Source organism: Sciurus vulgaris (assembly GCF_902686455.1).
Source record: "Sciurus vulgaris genome assembly, chromosome: 17".
Lineage (NCBI taxonomy): Eukaryota > Metazoa > Chordata > Mammalia > Rodentia > Sciuridae > Sciurus > Sciurus vulgaris.
In genome coordinates, this window is record NC_136478.1 from 36,959,847 (window position 1) to 36,978,666 (window position 18,820).

At 43.9% G+C, this 18,820-nt stretch overlaps 1 protein-coding gene across 2 annotated transcripts in view; it reads right to left on the minus strand.

Annotated features, from left to right (window-relative positions):
- Nucleotides 1–3,586: 3,586 nt before the first annotated feature.
- Nucleotides 3,587–18,820, minus strand: part of GPT2 (glutamic--pyruvic transaminase 2) — a 36,842-nt gene continuing 21,608 nt past the window's right edge. For both annotated transcript variants that reach the window (XM_079117651.1, XM_079117650.1), the window contains exons 7-12: nt 16,818–16,897; nt 14,598–14,734; nt 10,391–10,565; nt 8,625–8,780; nt 7,521–7,633; nt 3,587–6,018 (exon numbers count right to left, since the gene is read on the minus strand). In XM_079117651.1, the coding sequence (XP_078973777.1) occupies nt 5,928–6,018; nt 7,521–7,633; nt 8,625–8,780; nt 10,391–10,565; nt 14,598–14,734; nt 16,818–16,897 (752 nt within the window). In that variant the 3' untranslated portion in view covers nt 3,587–5,927. The remainder of the gene's footprint in view (nt 6,019–7,520; nt 7,634–8,624; nt 8,781–10,390; nt 10,566–14,597; nt 14,735–16,817; nt 16,898–18,820) is intronic.

Below are 18,820 nucleotides of genomic sequence, written 5' to 3' on the forward strand. Positions count from 1 at the left end.
AAACAAATGTCCACAGTACCAGTTCTCATGAGGTAGATCTGGTTTAAGAAGCACATTTTATAAATATAGTGTAACTAGGGCCAACACAGTTTTTCCCCCTGTACTAAGGATGCAACCCACACCCCTAGTTCTGGGAGTTCTGGGACAATGCACTTTTATTGCAGAAACTATGACAAAAAAATTTTTAAGACAAAAAATTGACACTGGCTGGGCATGGTGGTACATACCTGTAATACCAGCAACTCAGGAGGCTGAGACAAGAGGATCACAATTTGTGACCAGCCTCAGCAACTTACCAAGACCCTCAGCAAATTAGTGAGACCTTGTCTCAAAAAATAAAAAGGTCTGGAGCCATGACTCCATGGTAAAGCATCCCTGGGTTCAATCCCCAGTACCAAAAAAAAAAAAAAAAAAAAAAAAAAAAAAAAAAAATTGACAATGAAAACAATTAACCTGTGTACTCTAGTTAGCAGAATATGTTCCAAAGTGTTGAAAATGAGCCAGGTATAGTGGTACACACCTATAATACCAGGAACTCAGGAGGCTGAGGCAGGAGGATCAAAAGTTGGAGGCCAGCCTTAGCAACTTAGCAAGGCCCTAAGCAACTTTGCAAGACCCTGTCTCAAAATAAAAAATAAAAAGGACTGGGGATGTAGCTCAGTGGTTAAAGTACCTTTGGGTTCAATTCCCAGTATCAAAAATAAATAAATAATGGTTGAAAGTATTGAAAAAAGTCTTCACTTCCTCTAAGCATCATTTGTATAATGTATCTGGCATAACCTGGGCATATTTTTTCACTTAATGTAAACATTATATCAGCTCTTCTGTAAATTGAAGATGATCAGGAGACACAATAGAGGCAGCTATTATATGCTAGGAATTATGCTAAATTATACACACACCACATACACTTTGCAATTTAATGCTCACACTTACCCTATCACCCCATGAGTGGGTATTATTAGCTCCATTTTGCACACAAGATGACACTGTGTGATTATTCACAGTGGGTGAATGCTACAGCCCCACCCGGGACACTGCCCTTGGGAAGTGAAGAAGAGGTCCTGCTGCCTGGGAAGAGTTCAAGGAAAATGCCTACCCCTCCGAATGCTCCAGAACAATACTTAGTGCAAAGAGGAAAAGAGAAATACTCTAATAAGGATGTCCCTTATATAGCATTATTTTTAAAAAGAACACACACAACCTAAATGCTTAATTAAGCATGCCATTAACTAAATGATGGTCATCCAAAGAATTGATGAATCATAGAAATTGCTCATTTATATTAATATGTTCTAACATTCAGGGGGAAAAGTTAGGATCCCTAACTACACACAGCATATGCATCTCAATCACATAATAAAATATTTTCAGAAAAAAAAAGGTAAGGAAATATTCCCAAGAATACGAGGCATAATGAACTCTGCAGAGGATTAAAGTAGATTTCATGTTTCTTTTTCCCCCTTTGACTTTTGTTGTCTAACTTTTCCACATGAACATGTTTACTTTGACAATCTGAATTTTTTAAGAGTTTAACACTTTTGTATAACATACCCCTTTGTGCTCACCTTGTTCTAAGATCACTGATTCTGGATCCACCGGGGGTAGGGGGTATTTGGTATTTTGTGTGTATACACCCTGGGCTTCATGCATGCTAGGGAAGCACTCTCATCATTGAGATTTTGAGGTGGGGTCTTGCTAAATTGCTCAAGTTGACCTCAAATTTGGCAATCCTCCCTTCTTAGCTTCTTGAGTAGCTGGGATTATAGGTATGGATTACCACACCTGGACCATTTTTTTTAAAAAAAAGAAGTGATTGATTTTTTATTGGGCTACATAGAAATGAATTTTGAAAGTTTAAAATTTTAATATCTCCAAAAAGACTCCAAAGGATGCCTCAAATAGTATCTTGGGGAAAAAAGGCAGATGAAATTGGGGAGGATGCTAAAAGATGTCTTCCTGATTGGGAAATCTCAATAGGAAACACCATCATCTGAGTTGCACCTTTGAAGGAAGGAGGCTGGAGGGGTTGTTAGTAGGAAGTTTCATCTTCCTTTTCTTGGGGATGTCCTACTTGGGTGCTGGGTGAAGACCAAAGGCAGGATATTTGGCAGACCTCTGTGGGCATTGAGAGACAAACAGTTGATCCCCCAGCCAAGTTAGTATGCTTCACCCACATATTTGTTTTAAGCACAGCATCACTGGGTGGATAGAATTTGCTCATTGAACTGATAGTCCCTCTCTAGGCACTTTTTTTTTTTTTTTGTACTAGGGATTGATCCCAGGGGCACTTAACCACCGAGCCACATCCCCAGCACCACCACCCCTTTTGTAAAATTTGAGATAAGAGTCCCACTAAGTTGCTGAGGCTGGTTGTGAACCTACAATTCTCCTGCTTCAGCCTCCATGACTGACCCTCTGTAGGCTTTTAAATACAGTGACTGTATGTTATTAGCTTTCAACTTGCTAGTCCCTTGAAGTCTGTGGCTCATGCTGGGTCTTCATGAAACATTTGCTGAAGGTTTTCTAGCTGTGGTTATGACGAACGATGTTGAAAATAATCTAGAATAACAACTCTTTTACAATCTCTATTTAATAGACTCACTGTATAGTAAACAATATCAAGTTTATTCCTGAGACAGGGAGATCTGTTTCCATGTAGATTTTTATTGTTCCATGGGAAGATGCAGAGAGCATATTTGATCTCTTTGGTTATCATCCAGCAATAACCCTCAACTCATGTGAACACACTACTCCCTTCATATCCTCTCTGGAAAAGACCTGTGGCAAATGAAATCCCACTGTGGTGTATAATTATAATGCACCAATAAAAAAACTTTAAAATAGTGACATTAGAAGCCAAGCCAGCTTCCCTCCCAGTTACATAAGGCAATATAGTTCTCTTTGCTGCTTAAGCTACTTGGAATGATTCCAAGAGAGTCCTGATTTTTCTTTGTTTTTAAAATTTTCTTTAATAAAGACAGAGAAATTGGGCTGGGGAGGTGGCTCAGTTGGTAAGAGTGCTTGCTTTGTAAGCACTAAGGCCCTGGGTTCAATCCCCAGCACCACAAAAAAAAAAAAAAAAAAAAAAAAAAAAGACAAATTTATTTGGAGGAAAAAGTTTGAAACTGAAAAACCATATATCAAAACCAATGTGGATATGGGAAACCTGGGGAAATTAATGCAATCCCTTGTATAGACAACTCCCCTGTGCCCACTGGCCTCACAGTGCCTCTCTCCAGCTCCTCCTACAAACCCATTGCCCAGAACCTATGAAGATACAGTCAATTCCCTTTCCACATCCACAAGAAAGCAAAGGTCTCTGCATTCATTTTTAACAACATCCTAGTTCAAAGAAAGCATGAAGTTTCTCCATCTTAAGTAAAAGAAAAAAAGAAAAAGCAGTTCAAGATCCTTATGTCCTTAGGATGGAACCCTAAGACAAAATGGAAGCTGAGAAGCTGTGACCAGAGGGTGTAGAGTTTAGGATGAAATGCTTGTTACTGCAATAGGAACATACATTACAAAAAGTAAAATTAGTGATGTCCACTCAACCTTAAAATGACAAGGAAAGTTAAACACAGTCACCATTTTGGACACATATTTTATTGTTTAGAAACTTCCAGCAGAGTTATCATCAAGTACCTTTGGCAGGAGATATCTGTGTCTGCTCCTCCCCAAACCTCCACTCATCAGAACAGAAACAATGAGTCCAGCCTCAAGGTGTGAGGTGATGGACCCGCCAAGGGACAGCCTGGCATAAGCTTCCCTGGCATCACCCACACGCAGATCTGGGTGAACAACAATAACCGCACACATGTAGACACAAAGTGCAACCCCAAACAACCATCAACTTTGTAGGATGGTATCGAAACAGGAAAGGCATCAGAATAGAATCTGCAGAAAATCAAAATTAATCATGATTGGCTTTCCTACCCAAAGTTAGCCTCCTAAACTAGCTGACCTTATTGTTCATTTATTTTAAAAGCAAACCAAGTATATATGGCATCTTTTAAAAAATCATGTAAACGTTGTAAAGGTTTTAGGGGTTATTTATAATCTGAAGAGACTTATAAAAAATTACTGGACTTGTTAAGACTATAAATACTAACCCCTCCTCCCCCCATGAAAAAAGCAATTGTTACAAAAATATAAAAAATATACTAGCTTCTACTATTTAACCTTTCTACCAGAAATCTCATGACTCTGGGACACATCCTGGTTTATGTAGCATACAGAAAGCCCGAGTGCAACTTTTTCAACTTTTTAAGGAAGGAAAAGTACCAAAACATTCCCTTTTGTTATTTGAGATTGTGGCTGCTTTCTTCACAGGAACTGTAATGCTAATGAGTAATGACAATTTGACGTTTTCTACTGTATTCCCCTGCAAGGACCCAGTGTGGAAATAGTAGCATAGGAGGCTGCTTTCAAACCTCACTCCTTAACTTCTTCCGATTTCTCTCTCCAAATCCTTCAGTTTCATTTTGGGACTTGTTGGGTCCCCAGACTCCTGAGCTGGCCATGGTTTCCCTAACTTCCCTTGGAGTAGGCAGATGGTAAGGGGGAGGGTGCCTGGTGAAGGGGACGGGAGTACTGAGCTCCTGGAGTGTGGGTCAAGCCCAGTTCAGGCTTACCAATGCCAGAGAAGTGGCATAGTTGGTGGATGATGCCCTCCTGGCCTGGAGAGATGACTGATGCTATAAGTCCCTGTCCGCAGAGCTGGGAAGGGAGGCAGCAGCTAATAAGAAGGCAAAACACTTTGCATTAAGTTAAAACACTCCAATTCAGTTCAATAAATGAATCAGATTGTATTCACTCCTCCACAGCAAGCTACAGGCACTTTAACCAATTAAGAGCTACAAAATGGACCAAATTCCATTTAAAATAATTGGAGAAACTACAGGGGCTTGACTGTTGTTGGTTGGTCAAGTCCTTAAGGATCCCTTCCTGGCTTAGGACATTTTTAGTCTTTCCCCATCTCCGCTACTGCCAGCAGGGGGCGATGTGGGTAAAGGCTCAATCAAGCCCTTGGGAGAAAACAGTCACTGGGTAACCAGGGGGAAATCCACAGGCCAACAGGCAGAGCCCCTCCTCATAACTGGAATATTGCTGGGCTGTGTGCCCTGTGTCCCTGAAGTCCACAGAGACCTCTCAGACCAAGATCTCAGCCTAGCATATTCAAGAGAAACTTTCATCCCCAAAGTATGCAGAATCCTCACAACCTGCTACACTGCTCAGAAGTGGAGACCTGGCTCAACCTGGTGCCTGACTCACACCCACTCCTCCTCCCTACAGGACCTGTGATCTTGGGCATATCCCCCAGTGTCCACCACAACCTAGCCTGGCAACCCATTCTACCAGTGTACTACTGCTTTCATGGTCCTTGTCTGAGATGGGTTGACTGCCTCCAGGCCAGAATGATGGACCCTATCTGAGTCCCCACTGGACGTCCAGGCTCTACTGTTTGAAGAACTACATTTTCACACCACTAATGGTTTTATTTCATAGATCACATTAGAAGTTCTGGGCTTCCAGTCCTCACCATGGTTGTCATACATTTCCCAATAAGCTGTTTGTTTCTCCAGATCTAAAACATCCCATCCAACACAGCCTGGTTGTTTAAAACCCAAGGGAACTCTTCAAAACCACTGATAGATGATTCGGAGAACTTGGCCATATCTGCTGAGCAAGACCCCTCTGCTTTGGTTGCATCAAAAGAACAGCCTGTGAGACATTGAGAATTCACATTTGTTCAGAAGAGAAGTGCTCCCAACACCAAGGCACAGAGAAAGAAGTCTCCTGGGGAAAATGACGATGGACACAATCAGCGACCTCAGTGAGACCTTGAGGCAGTCAGTGGGGGAGGCCTGGGAGGGCATTGTGGGGGAGACCTGGAGATGGGGTCTCCCCTGGGGCCTGAGGCATCCTCACGCATACTTCTCCAGGAACTTTATGTGAAAGTCCTTCACCTTCTGGAGCACTGTTTTCAGCTTCTCCACTGGAGGGAGAATGGTCATTCTGTCAGGAAAGAGAATACTGTCAGTCTGACTGCTCTAGAAAAGGAGACAGGAATGAATCCAACAGCTATCAGAGTGGAGACAAGGAAGTGAGGGTAAGGTGCATGGGGAGGGGAGGGACAGGCCTGGCCTGTCCTCTTTGACAACTCCAGCCTTTGTACAGTACCTGGCATTTGTGGGGGGCACTCTCCCCGATTCATACATTCAAAACGGGGTCTTGCTTTGTTGCCCATGCTGGTCTTGAACTCCTGGGCTCAAGTCATCCACGTGCCTCAGCCTCCTCAGTAGCTAGGTCTACAGATGCACACCACTGTACCCAGCTTTTATATATGTATTTTTTTTTTTTAACCCAAGTAATACATGCAAACAAAGGCAATAAACTGGGGCAACATTTAGGTTTGCATTTACCCATTACTAGAAGCTTGCACACATTTTGACTAGTGTACAGAACGTTCTAGAGCATAGACAGCATAGAGGACATTCTAGAGCATTCCTGTTAGATAGGATTTTTTTTTTTTAAACCTCTAGCAGTCATTCTAACAGTGAGACAACTTCCATTCACAGTTCTCCCTCCAAGCTGTCATGGCTAATACCTCCCTCCAGTCCATCAATACACTTCTCAACCCTAGGGGCAACCCTCTTAGTTATACTACTTTTTTTTTTAGGTACTGAGAACTGAATCCAGGTCTTGTTTGATATGCACGCTATTGTTGGGTTATACCCCAATCTCCAGACTCCATGAATTGCAGAGGTGAGCCTGATTAAGAAAGGCCAAGCAGACATGGTTTCTCCATCTGGGAAACACTACCCACAACCTTGACAGTGAAGACCTGGTTCCAGGTGCCAATGGCTCATGACTTCTTTTTTTAGAATCTGCCACAAGAGACATCTGAGAGCAATGTGCATGGAAAAGACGTTGTTCTGAATAGAATGGACCTCAGCAAACCCTGGTAGCTGCTCCACCCAGCTCAGCCCTGGGAATCTACACTCCTATCTGCACTACTATCTGTACCAGGATGCATCTGTGGAAGGCTTCACAGTAAGCACAGCTACTACTGTGTGTTGGGACAGCACCTTAGCAGGCCCATGGTGCAGCCAAGGGGCTATCGAGCAACTCTTAGGTGCCAGACATTGTCCTAGGCATCTGGATGCTATGTGCTGCTGTCATGGACTTTAAAAGGCACAGGAAAATAAAGAAGAAAACACACTGCTTAGGACATTTCTGATAGATTACTCAGCAGAGGGGAACACAGAAGAGTCAGGGTAGACCTCTCCCAATAGATGACCCTGGAGTCCCCCCCCCCCCCCCAGTTTTTCTTACACCCTAGGCAGAGAGTCAGCTTGGCTTTATAGCTGAACAAAATGGGGTGAGATGGGTGGGGTGCAAAGGAGTATGGCTCCATACCTCTCAGACTTTGAAGTCAGCTAGCCTGTGTTCTATGTTAAGGAGCCCATGTTTCCTCCGACAAACCCGGGATCTGCCTGGTACACAGGGTGTCATACCTGAAGTGGTAGGTGCCTTCCCTCTGCCCAAAGCCGCTGCCAGGCACAACGCAGATGCCAGTCTCCTCCAGGAGCTTCATGCAGTAGAACATGTCTGGGGCCATTTTATGGGCCTATAGGAGCAGGGAAGAACTTCAGAATCATACCTAGCTTTACACAGTACCAGCATGCCACTCAAAACTATAAACCAAATACAACCTAAATGGCAGGTTATCTTTCCAGTGACAGGGCCTTTCTACCCTGAGATACTGCTGATAGCTGGCACAGAGACTCAAGACACCTGAGCCGGGGGCTGTGGCACTACTGTGCACTGTCAGGGATCACCATCCTGCTTCCTTCCTAGTCTATCCCAGTAGCTGCTCATCAAGCATTGATGGTGACTTCCTAATGTGCTCTGAAAACAAAGAGCCCTGAGATCTGCACCTAGTGTGGGCTTTCAGGGCGCAAGCTTCTCTGGGGCCACTGTTGACAGTGCTTCATACTCACCGGTTTGCATAACAATCACCAAGGGAAATTGAAAAGTACAGTTCTAACACCCGGGATTCTGACTCCATGAATCTGAATGTTTGACAAGGTATTCTGCAGGTTCTGGGGTGAGGTGAGGACAACACTTTCAGAAACACCACTCTGCCCCTGATCCTGACAGTGAGGTCTGCCACACCTAAGAATCTGCTGGAAATGCCATGAACCCAGAACTGGCATTTCAACAGGAACCGTGATTGGAATACATGTTCACGTTTGGGAAGTGCTGCTCCAGGACACAATGGCTGGTGGAGGAGATGGCTCTGTTGTTTCCCCAGCATTACATGACAACTGGGTATGTCTCTTTGGAGCAGCAGTGTTAACAGCCCAGATCACTTCCTCTCACCTGGGGCTGACCACATTTTTTCCCCATTACCACAGCATGCTGCTGGGGCTGGGCCTTTGAGAAACTGCCATCGTTACACAGTATTACATAGTAAATAGCATGTGGCTGAGAGTTCACAGAGTTCAGAGCCCCCTGGGCCACTGTCTCTGCTCTCCAAGTCAGGAAGCAGACCCTGACCTGGCTGTTTCAAGTGAACCCAGGGAGGAAGAGCAAGCCCAACCATGACTGTCCCAGACCTGAGCTGCCTCCACAGCTTTAGCAGGAATGAAGATCCGAGGAAAGGCATACATGGCTCCCTGCAAGGGGTTGCAGTGAATTCCTGGGACTTGGTTAAACAGGTCTTCTGTCAGCTTTGCTTTTTTGGCCAGATTACCCAGGACAGACTCCTTCTCCTGATGACAAAGAAAATACAGAAGTCAGCATCTCAGCACAAGGACAGGCCCCAGTCATTCCTTCAACAGTAGGGTAACTGGACAGATTGACAAAAGATGGGCTTGTGTGTGTTTGAGCACAGAAAATCAGACAAGTGGGTGGAAGACATCTTTGTACAGGAAGTCTTCCCATGGATTCTCAGACCAGGAGACTGCCATGTGCCCTGGGGCACATATGAATACATCAGCATTTCAGGTCACAGGGCAGATCCTGAGTGGCCCATGTCATAGAATCTACTCTTATGTGAGGATGTCATTTCTGAAAATGAGCAAAACCAGTCCCTGCCTATCAGTCTAATAGACTTGGCCCTGAGAGGAACATTCTAGAAATACTTCTACTAGACATGGGTCTCCTTCTGGAGTCAGCCCTTCATTTGGGAGAACCCCCCTCCCTACTCTCAGTCCATGTGGTGTACACAGGACACATGACCCAGGTGAAGCAAAGCAGAGTCAGTGACTGGTTCAAGCTGGACATGTACCCAAAGGTGGAGCAGAGTCATCCAGGACTTCTGTGAGCACTGCTGAAAGAGGGATGAAAAGGCATGAGCCTACAGATGAGCAGATAAAATGTAGCTATCCATACAATGACACAACAGCCATCAGTCCCAAAGGAACTTGTGACACAGGCTGCCACAAGGACACTATTCTAAGTGGAATAAGCCACTCCCAGGGGAATAAACATTATATAATTCCACCTTTGTCAGGTATCTAGAACAGGTGAATTCGTAGATACAGAAAGTGGAATGGTGGTTGCTGGGGAAAAGAATGTGTGACCATTTAACAGGTATCATAAAAAGTTCTGAGATGGACAGTGGAGGTGGTTGCATGTGAATGTCATTAATGCCACAGAACTGTATACTAAAAAGTGGTAAATTTTTTGTATTGTATATTTTACCACAGTTGAAAAGGAAAAAAATATGAGTCTGGACCAGTTGTGAGCTAACTTCTAGTTACATAGCCCATAAGTTCCTTTTTTTTTTTTTTTTGCCATGAATTCTCACTATGTTGCCCTGGCTCGTGTTAAACTCCTAGACTCAAGAGATCCTCCTGCCTCAGCCTCACAAGTAGCTGGGACTACAGATGCACACCACCATGCCCAGCTCCATAAGTTTCTCTTCTGTTTAAAAGAGTCAGAGTTGGGCTTTTGTCAAACAGTTGAAAGGTTCAGACTGGACCACACGGAGCTGGGTAAGCCAGAGAGAATCCCATGACCTAGGACTGATGCTGTTCCCCTCTACTTCACCTTCTTTTTAGCCTACTAACACAATCCCCTGAGAGTGTTATCAGGACACGAGGCCCCTCCCTTTGGGTGCCTGCCCATCTGGATGCTTGCATTCAAGGAAGAGGAAGGGTGGGGTGGGTACACACATACGCAGTCACAGCGCTCCCACTTCAAAACATGCTGGATGGATCCTCAGACTTAACCAACTCATGAGGGTGGTTCAAGTACCATGAGTGTCCCCTGGGGAACAGAGATACACAAACACCAGCACCCAATTCACCAGACATGGCAGGAATTCACCTGTGATACTGTCAGTAGCCATGATGTATACAGGTCACAGCAGACTTACCCTACTGAACTGTTCAAAGGACTCCTCTCCTGGCACTGGGGGGTTCACAACAATGTCCATGGCAGCCTGTCCAGACACTGGTGGGCACAGACGCACTGACAGCAGCTTCACCAGTTGGCCCTTGATCTCAGGGTGGAGGTTGATCACTTCCATGTAGCCTCCTCTATAGCCACACCTAGAGGGTTCAGAACAGGGACACATCCACCATTTACAAGTCCAATTCAGACAGCCAGCATCTGTAACCATCCCAGACCTAACACCAAATGGCCATGTGTGGGCTGAGTTCTTGCCACTGGTAAAAACGTGAATGGAAGTGATATGTATAAATTCACTTTTTTATGAGAAAAAGTGGGGATGGGGTTGTGGTTCAGTGGTAGAGCGCTTGCCTAGCATGTGTGAGGCACTGGGTTCAATTCTCAGCACCACCTATAAATAAATGAATAAAAATAAAGGTCTATCAACATTTAAAAAATATTAAAAAAAAAAAAAAAAGAAATAAAGAAGCAATGTGTGTTCCTTCCTCTTTCCTTTTCCCCACTTTCTGAGAGATGGAGATACTGGAGCAGAAGCCCAAGCACTAGAGATGGACAGGGAAAGCAAAGCCAATAGCTCCAATCCTTGAATGAGCTCCTAGAGCACAGACTACCCTGGACTTCCCCCACTTTTGGACCATTATGTCAAGGAGAGAGACATGCCCATCTTGTCTGAGTCACTGTAGTTTGGGGCTGTTTTGTTATAGCAACTTAGCCTGAAACCTAATAGAGTAGCCTTTGCTCAAAAGATGAAGTCCTGGCATCTCCCTGTGTGGTCTCCATGGGCAAACATCTGATTCACTGATGGTAATGGGAATCCAGGACTCTTGTAGGAAAAATGTTTGCTTCCTGAAAACAAAGGCAACCCAGAAGATAGCAGAGCTGAGAAAGGAAATAAGACAGAGCAGAAAAACAGAGACAGGGTCCCAATGACGTTTTTTTTATTTGCTTTTTTATTTGGGGGATTAAACCTAGGGCCTTGTGCATGCTCAGTGTACTACAGAGATACACCCCCAGGCCTCTTGTTTTCCAGTACTAGGGACTGAACCCAAGGTCCTCCTCTGCCATTGAGTAACATTCCCAGCCTTTTTTATTTTTAGAGACAGGGTCTCACTAAGTTGCCTAGGTTGGTCTTGAACTTGTGATCTCCTGGCTCAGTCTCCCAAGTTGCTGGGATTATAGGCATGCACCACCAGTCTTGGTTCCACTAACATCTTTTTTTTTTTTTTTTTTTGCGGGTGGGTGGTGCTGGGGATTGAATTCAGGAGTGTTTTACTACTGAGCTGTATCCTCAGCCCTTTTTGCTTTTCATTTTGAGATAGGAGACCCTATCTTTAAGTTATCAAGGATGAGAGCCTTGATAAATTGCTGAGGCTAACCTCTAACTTTAGGATCCACCTGCCTTAGCCTCCTGAATTGCTGGGATCACTTGGTCTCCACTGACATCTTTAAGTCCTCTGATTCGACTCTACTCCTAAATTTTTTGCCAATATAGAACTTCTTTTTAATGCTCCTTTGGTGTAAGCCAATGCAAACTGAGTTTAGTATATTATAGCCAAAAGACGCCTGACTGATAGAGTCAAATCATATGAAAATAAGCTGGGAGAATACAATGAGTTAAAAAAAAAAAATCTTCCTCAACCAAATCAGCAATCTCAGGCATACTTTCTGGAGCTATGCTTCTTTTTCTGGTCTGTGTCTGCCGGTAATCACACTAATGTCCACAAAAACACAGGTACCCTGAGGCAGGGACCTGGTTACCTTTCTCTGTGCATCACCCACCCACAACTTCAGAGAACCTGACATGATGAGATTCTCAGTAAAACATTTTTGGATCATGCATCTAAACTGAAAGGCAAAGACAAATTCCTATCTGATCCCTGGACTGGAGCTTCCAAGACAGAAAGATAAAGGCATTTTGGAAAAGTTTTCCCTTTTTTTCAATAAAAGCTGAAAAAAGGAATTTTCTGTTTAACACTCTGCTGATGAGCAGAAAATCAAATTGTGGCCAGTTGTGCTGGTATACACCTGTAACCCCAGGTGAGGCTGAGGCAGGAGGATCTCAAGTTCAAAGCCAGCCTAAGCAGCTTAGTGAGACCCTGTCTCAAAATAAAAAATCAAAAGGACTGAGGATGTGGCTCAGTGGTTAAGTGCCTCTTGGCTCAATCCCTGTTGCCAAAAGAAAAATATATATATATCAAATTGTGCAAAGCACTCTAGTCTTAGGTAATCAGGATCTGAGAATGATAGGGAATAACTTGGGATACAAACATTCTGGGGACTGTTTGTTAAAAAGCCCAATCAATAACAGAGATAGAGACATGGGTAGATATACGATGAACACACCTGAGTTTGAAAAACAAAGAGTACAGGTTTGTTCTATACCGTACACAAAAGTCCAGCCAGGAGTTAGCATTGCTACCTGGGTAGACTAGAAAGACTTGCATTAACTAACTCCTGACAATACCACACAAAATCAACAACAGTCTGGCAACCATCCCAAGGAGACAGTCCCCAAAAACTGGCTAAATATTTCTTTAAGCTTCACAATTATGCCAGTTTCCAGCCTACCAAATAAGAACCCTCCCCACACTGACACTTGGCACATAAGAACCCCACATTGCTGGGAATGATGTCTGTAGCTGTGAACTCTGGGTCTTTCCTTCAGTGTCCTTTGTAGGCTCCTCCACTTCCCCCAACCTCTGAGCAGTGGAGGTCCAGTCCTTGGACCTCTTCTTTAAGCTCTCTCCATGTGAGACCTCCAGGTTTGGAGCTTCAACTAACCAAAGACGCATACACTAACATCTCCCAAATTTAAATCTCAAGCGGGATATCCGCCCCGATCTCCAGACTCATCCATTCATCTCTATCTGGACATCAAATAGGCATTAGCAAGTTAACATGTCCAAAGTTAAACTCCCTCTCTTTTTCTCCCCAAACCTGCCTCATCTGTTGATGGCAACTCCATCCTTCCAGGTGTTTGAACAAAAGACTTGGAATTCATCCTTGACTCCGCTCTCTCTTATCTTTTTCATCAGCAAATTCTTTCAACTCCACCTTCTCCCCATCTTTACCCTGATCCATGACACCTTGCCTGGGGGACTATAGAAGTCCCCTGGCTTGAGTCCCTGCTCCTGCTTTGCCACAAAGCAACAAGAAGGAATCTAAGAAAACACAAATAAAGTGAGGTCATACCACTGCTCAAACATACTAATGGCTCCCATCTCACTCTGAACAAAAGCAGAAAGTAATCAAATGATCTGGTCTCTATGATTTTGGTTTCAACTTCTGCTACTTTTCCCCTGGCTCATCCTTTCCAGCCCCGGTGCTGCTCCTCCAGTGTGCCCATGTGTGCTTCCACATCTGCGTTTTTGCATGTGCTATTCCCTCTGCTTGGAGTGTCTTCCCCCAGATATCTCCCTCCCTTCCTTCCTTTGGGTCTTAACTCAAAAGCCAACTCCTCAGTGAGGGTACACTAGTTAAGCCTGCAATACTCCCCCGCCCAGCATTCCTCGGGTCATTTTTCTCAACTTGTCATGTGCCTTTCCTCATTTGTCTATTGCCTTCCTCCTCCTCAAACACATGTTCTGTGAGGGCAAGGACTGCTATAGTTTGTTCACTGCCGTATCCTCAGAGTGAAGATCAGTACTGGACTCAGTAGGTGTTCAGGAAGTATTAGTCAAACGAACAAACACAGGACTGGAGCTGACCCTTTGCCCCGAGGTCACCCAGTGCTAAGGTAGCCTTCCAAGCAGAGCTTTGCCCATCAGCTTAATGACATTTGTTTGTCAGTCAAATTTGTACCCCTTGCAGACTTTAATCGATGTCAGAACAACAGAACAACAGTGACAGGGCTGGCAGAAAATTCTAGGTGTTGGAATTACTGTGGAATCCTCTTTCCATTTCTGTCATTTATCCACAGTCTGGTTTCTTTCAAGCATGGTCTTATAAATGTGAGCTTCTGTTCAATGATGGTTCTCACACCCCCGAGCTTCTGCTTGCGGAGGCACACGCTGTCTCCTGATTCTTAAGTCAGCAGAAGCAATGGATAAAGGCTGCCTTCCCTCCAGCCGATTGGGTGGGTCACAGGGCAGGGCAGAGGAGCAGGCAGACGCACTGAGACTAGGCAGGCCCAGGGAAAGTAGGGATGGGCAGGGGAGGTGGAGCCAACATACTCGCCCATGTAGCCCTTGGAGGTGGAGTGGAAGGAGGCAAGTTCCACATTGCTGGAATACTCAGGCCCCATCTCGTAAAGCACCTTCTTAAAGGAGTGGAATCGGCAATCCGGCGAGTATACATTGTCCTGGTATACCTGCAGGAAAGGACACCACAAGGACAGTTACTGCAAGTTCTTTTGAGAGACCTAAACCTATGAAGGCTGCTGCCAAGTGTAGCCATCACATCAGAGCACAAGGAGAAGGGTCATGTATGCTCAGGGATAACCCTCAGGTTGTGTGTTTGAGGCCCAGACCTGAAAAGACCAGCCAGCCCAACCTCTACTGCCACTTTCAGGAATGAACCAGAATATGCTTGAAGGAACCTTCCAGAACAAGCCAGGAAAAGAGGCCTCAGGCTAGACACTGACCTTAAGATAGCTCAGGAGTTCACTTGATTTCTCCCGCATTCATCCCCACCCAATCTCCAGACTTCCTTTTAACTTCTCAGACCAGTGATGATACCAAGAACTCCCATATTCCCAAGAAAATTTTCTTCCAAAAGCACGATGCTAACCTTCCTTTAACAATATGAATAATGAGCAGTTAATGCTCTGCCTGTTTAAGCAGTTAGCTCTGTTTGGTTTCCTTCACAACATTTAACCCAGTTTGGAATTGTTTTTTCTCTCTACTTTTTGTTGCCAAGGCAGCGCCCATACCCATTTTGCTCCTCCCAGTCTCCACAGTCTAGTACTCACAGCCTGCAAGTTGAGGGTTAAATTTAATTTAACTTTTTTTATTTATTTATTTTGATACTGGGGATTGAACCCAGGAGCACATAACCACTGAGCCACAGTCACAGCCCTTTTTATATTTTATTTAGAGACAGGGTCTCACTAAGTTGCTTAGAGCCTGGCTAAGTTGCTGAGGCTGGCTTTTGAACTCTTGATTCTCCTGCCTCAGCCTCCTAAACCACTAGGATTACAGATGTGAGCCACCATGCTCAGTTTAAATTTAACTCTTGAGATGAAATTCCCACACCCATTTTGGAATCATGGAAATGGAAGCTTTCTGGACACCCTAAGGGTCAGTGGGACTGTTAGGCTCCATCTTCAACATACCAGGCACCAACCTCTTCCTCCTTATCCTCCCAGACCCAGAGGGGAAGCTGTGTTCTGGCTCATAAGGAAAACCATGGATCTCTCTGCTGTCCCTTCTTTCCTTTAAAAATGAAAGTTTTAGGTCCCTCTATGATTAATAATAATAATGGCAACAGTTTTGTGGGTAAGCTGGGTATATGCATGGGAGTAAGGTGGGGAATGCCAAGAACCAAAGAAAGGAAGATAGAAGCTACAACTAACCAGAAACCATGCAGAAATGAAGATGAAATGAAAATGGAATTGATGGATCCTCAATTTCTTCCTTGCAAGGCAGAAAAAGAATGGGCAGGCATCAGCTACAGAACTGGAGTTCAAGAAGCAACAGTTATAGGGTTAATTAAGATTCCCTCTTCAGGTTGTTGAGAGAGTTAACGAGATGGTAGATATGGAAATACAAGGAGGCACAGAACTGCAGCTTTATGGAGTGGGCATCAGTCATTTCTGCCAAGGGGCACATATTCTCTAAGTCCCATGATTTGTCTTCAAGGAATGACTCTCCCGGTTTTCATTTGGGGGTTTGCAGAAGACAGGGCAGGGAGGGATTCCACATCTGCCCCTTGCTCTGGGCCAGGCCAATTTGCATATTACAACCCACAGGCCAAAGTGACTGATTCGGCAACTGTAGTGTGACCCAAGCTGAACCAATGAAGTGAAACTCTGAGACTTTTGCTGGAACTACCAGAATAAAAAGCTCTTTTTCGAGGCTGGAACGATAACAGGCCTATGTATGAGGCCAACACAGAGAGATGAAAGGAGAGAGAATATGGAAGATATGGCTTGAGTCCCTGGATCTAGCCACACATCTGTGACCCTACTTTCTTTTCCTTATTTTTTATTTTTTTAAGTTTAAATGATTTGTGTTAAATTTCTGAAATTTATAACTAACTAGTGTCCAAACCAATACAATAATAATTTAGGTCACAAACTCATAGGCTGTTAGAATGAACACTGTTGATCAGAATCACTTCTCCAAGACCTAGAAAGTTCTCTCTGGCTAAAAAATATTCACGCCTGGATCCCACCCTAGAAGAGAAAGCTCACCCCCACCCCTCTCTGAGAGGGCAGCTGGGACTGCTCTTACCTCATCAGCCAGGAGAAAGAGCTTCTCTTCCCAGGCAAAGTGAATCACATCTTCTATGCACTTTCTGCTTTGTACCTGGCCTATAAAATCCCCAAGAAAACCAAAATGTAGGTTGTAATGCTGTTTAAATTGTCCCCAGGTCAGAATCCCACCCAGAATCACTCACGTGTCCTGTGTTGCCTCAAGACCCCAAGAGACCACCCTTCTAGTGGCTGTCCATTATGGTGCACTTCACCTCCAGGGATGCCCAGAGGGTTGGCCCCTCTGTCTGACTCACTGCAACCACTTATGGAGGGAGTAGTGTTTGACACTCAGTTTCTCGTTATAAGTGTGGGGTGTGTGTGCATGCAATGTTTATTTGTCTGTTCTGGAGCACAGGAAGATAGGGAAGTATCATGAAATACAGGAAAATAAAAATGAAAGTTAAAGCTATCAGCTTACTTCCTGCCCCCTCATATGCACAAATGATGGAGAGAATTCCACTGATGTAGTAATTAGGTAAGAGTTAGCAGAGCAAAATTGGGGATGCTTACAACCTCTGTAAACACTTTCTCCCCAGAAAAGCACACAAAATCTTCACAAGGCAGAGATATTCTGGCTCATCACTGTCCTCAAAGTCGGCACTCAGCAGGTGTTCAAAAAATATTTGCAGAATAAATGCTAAATGAATGAGTCTGGGCAACAACTTTGATATCTCCTGTGAGCTGCTCCTGGAGAGCTAGAATTGCTAAAGACCATGATAATGAGCACTCTACAGTTTTCCCTGGCTCAGTTGCCCCTCCTTTAGGACTTGACTCCAAACTAACAAAGAAAACAATCACCATCCATTTTAGAAAAATGAGTGCAAACAAAAGACAACAACCCAGCAGGTCACAGGAAATGCCACAGGTGGGAAAAGGAACAAAAACAAAAAGGTAAAAATGAGACCCTTCCCCAGTATTTTCTGAGACCTACTTTGAGGGTGCACTGGAAATGTCTGAGGTGCTTACAATATCATCTTGAGGTGATCACTATAATCACTATAATCAGGCTTGTCAATCTTTAAAAAGGTCATATTTCTTTACTATATGCATGTACATATCTATATGTATTATATAAGTACGAATATATATATATATAAGTATAAACATATATATGTGTTTGTGTATATATATGCATAAACATATGGACATGTACTATATGTGTATACATATGTATTTTAATGCAGAAAAGTATGCAGAATGTTATTTATTTGTTAAAAATAAAATACCTATATTCTTGTCTATGCAAGAATACAAAAAAAGGCCTGGAAAAAAAATGTATATACATTTATCTTGTAAAAGCATGGTATGATTCAGCCAGGATTTCTGCCTTAAACTATCTAAGCAATAAACTAATTTCTTTATTAGGGGACTGTCTTTTCTCCTGCCAACCAAGTGCCCTCTGGGCTTCATATCAAGCAAGCACAGGGCTCTGGGATTCCAGAAGGGTGGCAGGTCTTGGTTTCTATAAGAAAACAGCCATTCTCACAGACAGAGAGGTGTTGACTACCTCAAGGGCAGAACCTGCTTGCAAACCCTCTGGGTCTTTCCCTCTCATATCTTTGATTCCACAACTGTATCCTGTTGGAATGCAAGGATTTGAGCACCAGAATGTGCAAAAACATGTTCATTAAATGCTAAATGGAATACAAAGAGAAACTGAGGAAGGACCAGAATCTCAAAAGCCTTCAACCTGGTAGAGAAAATGAGATCCAATGGATGCAAATAATTCCACTGATGTACATGATGCGAAGTTGAGGATAGGACATAACTTATGTCTCTCCAGTAAACGGGACACAGCAGTCACTTAGAGCATGCCAACTGAACCACTGAAGTAACAAACTCATGAACAGTGGTAAAGAAGGAAAGTCTTAGATGACTTTCAAAGGATCAGGGCATAATTGTGTCCAGCTGGGAGAGACAGGATTATAGGCCTCAAAGGCTAGAGAAGGGCTCCCAAGTGCCTCTCACCAGAGTCTGGCC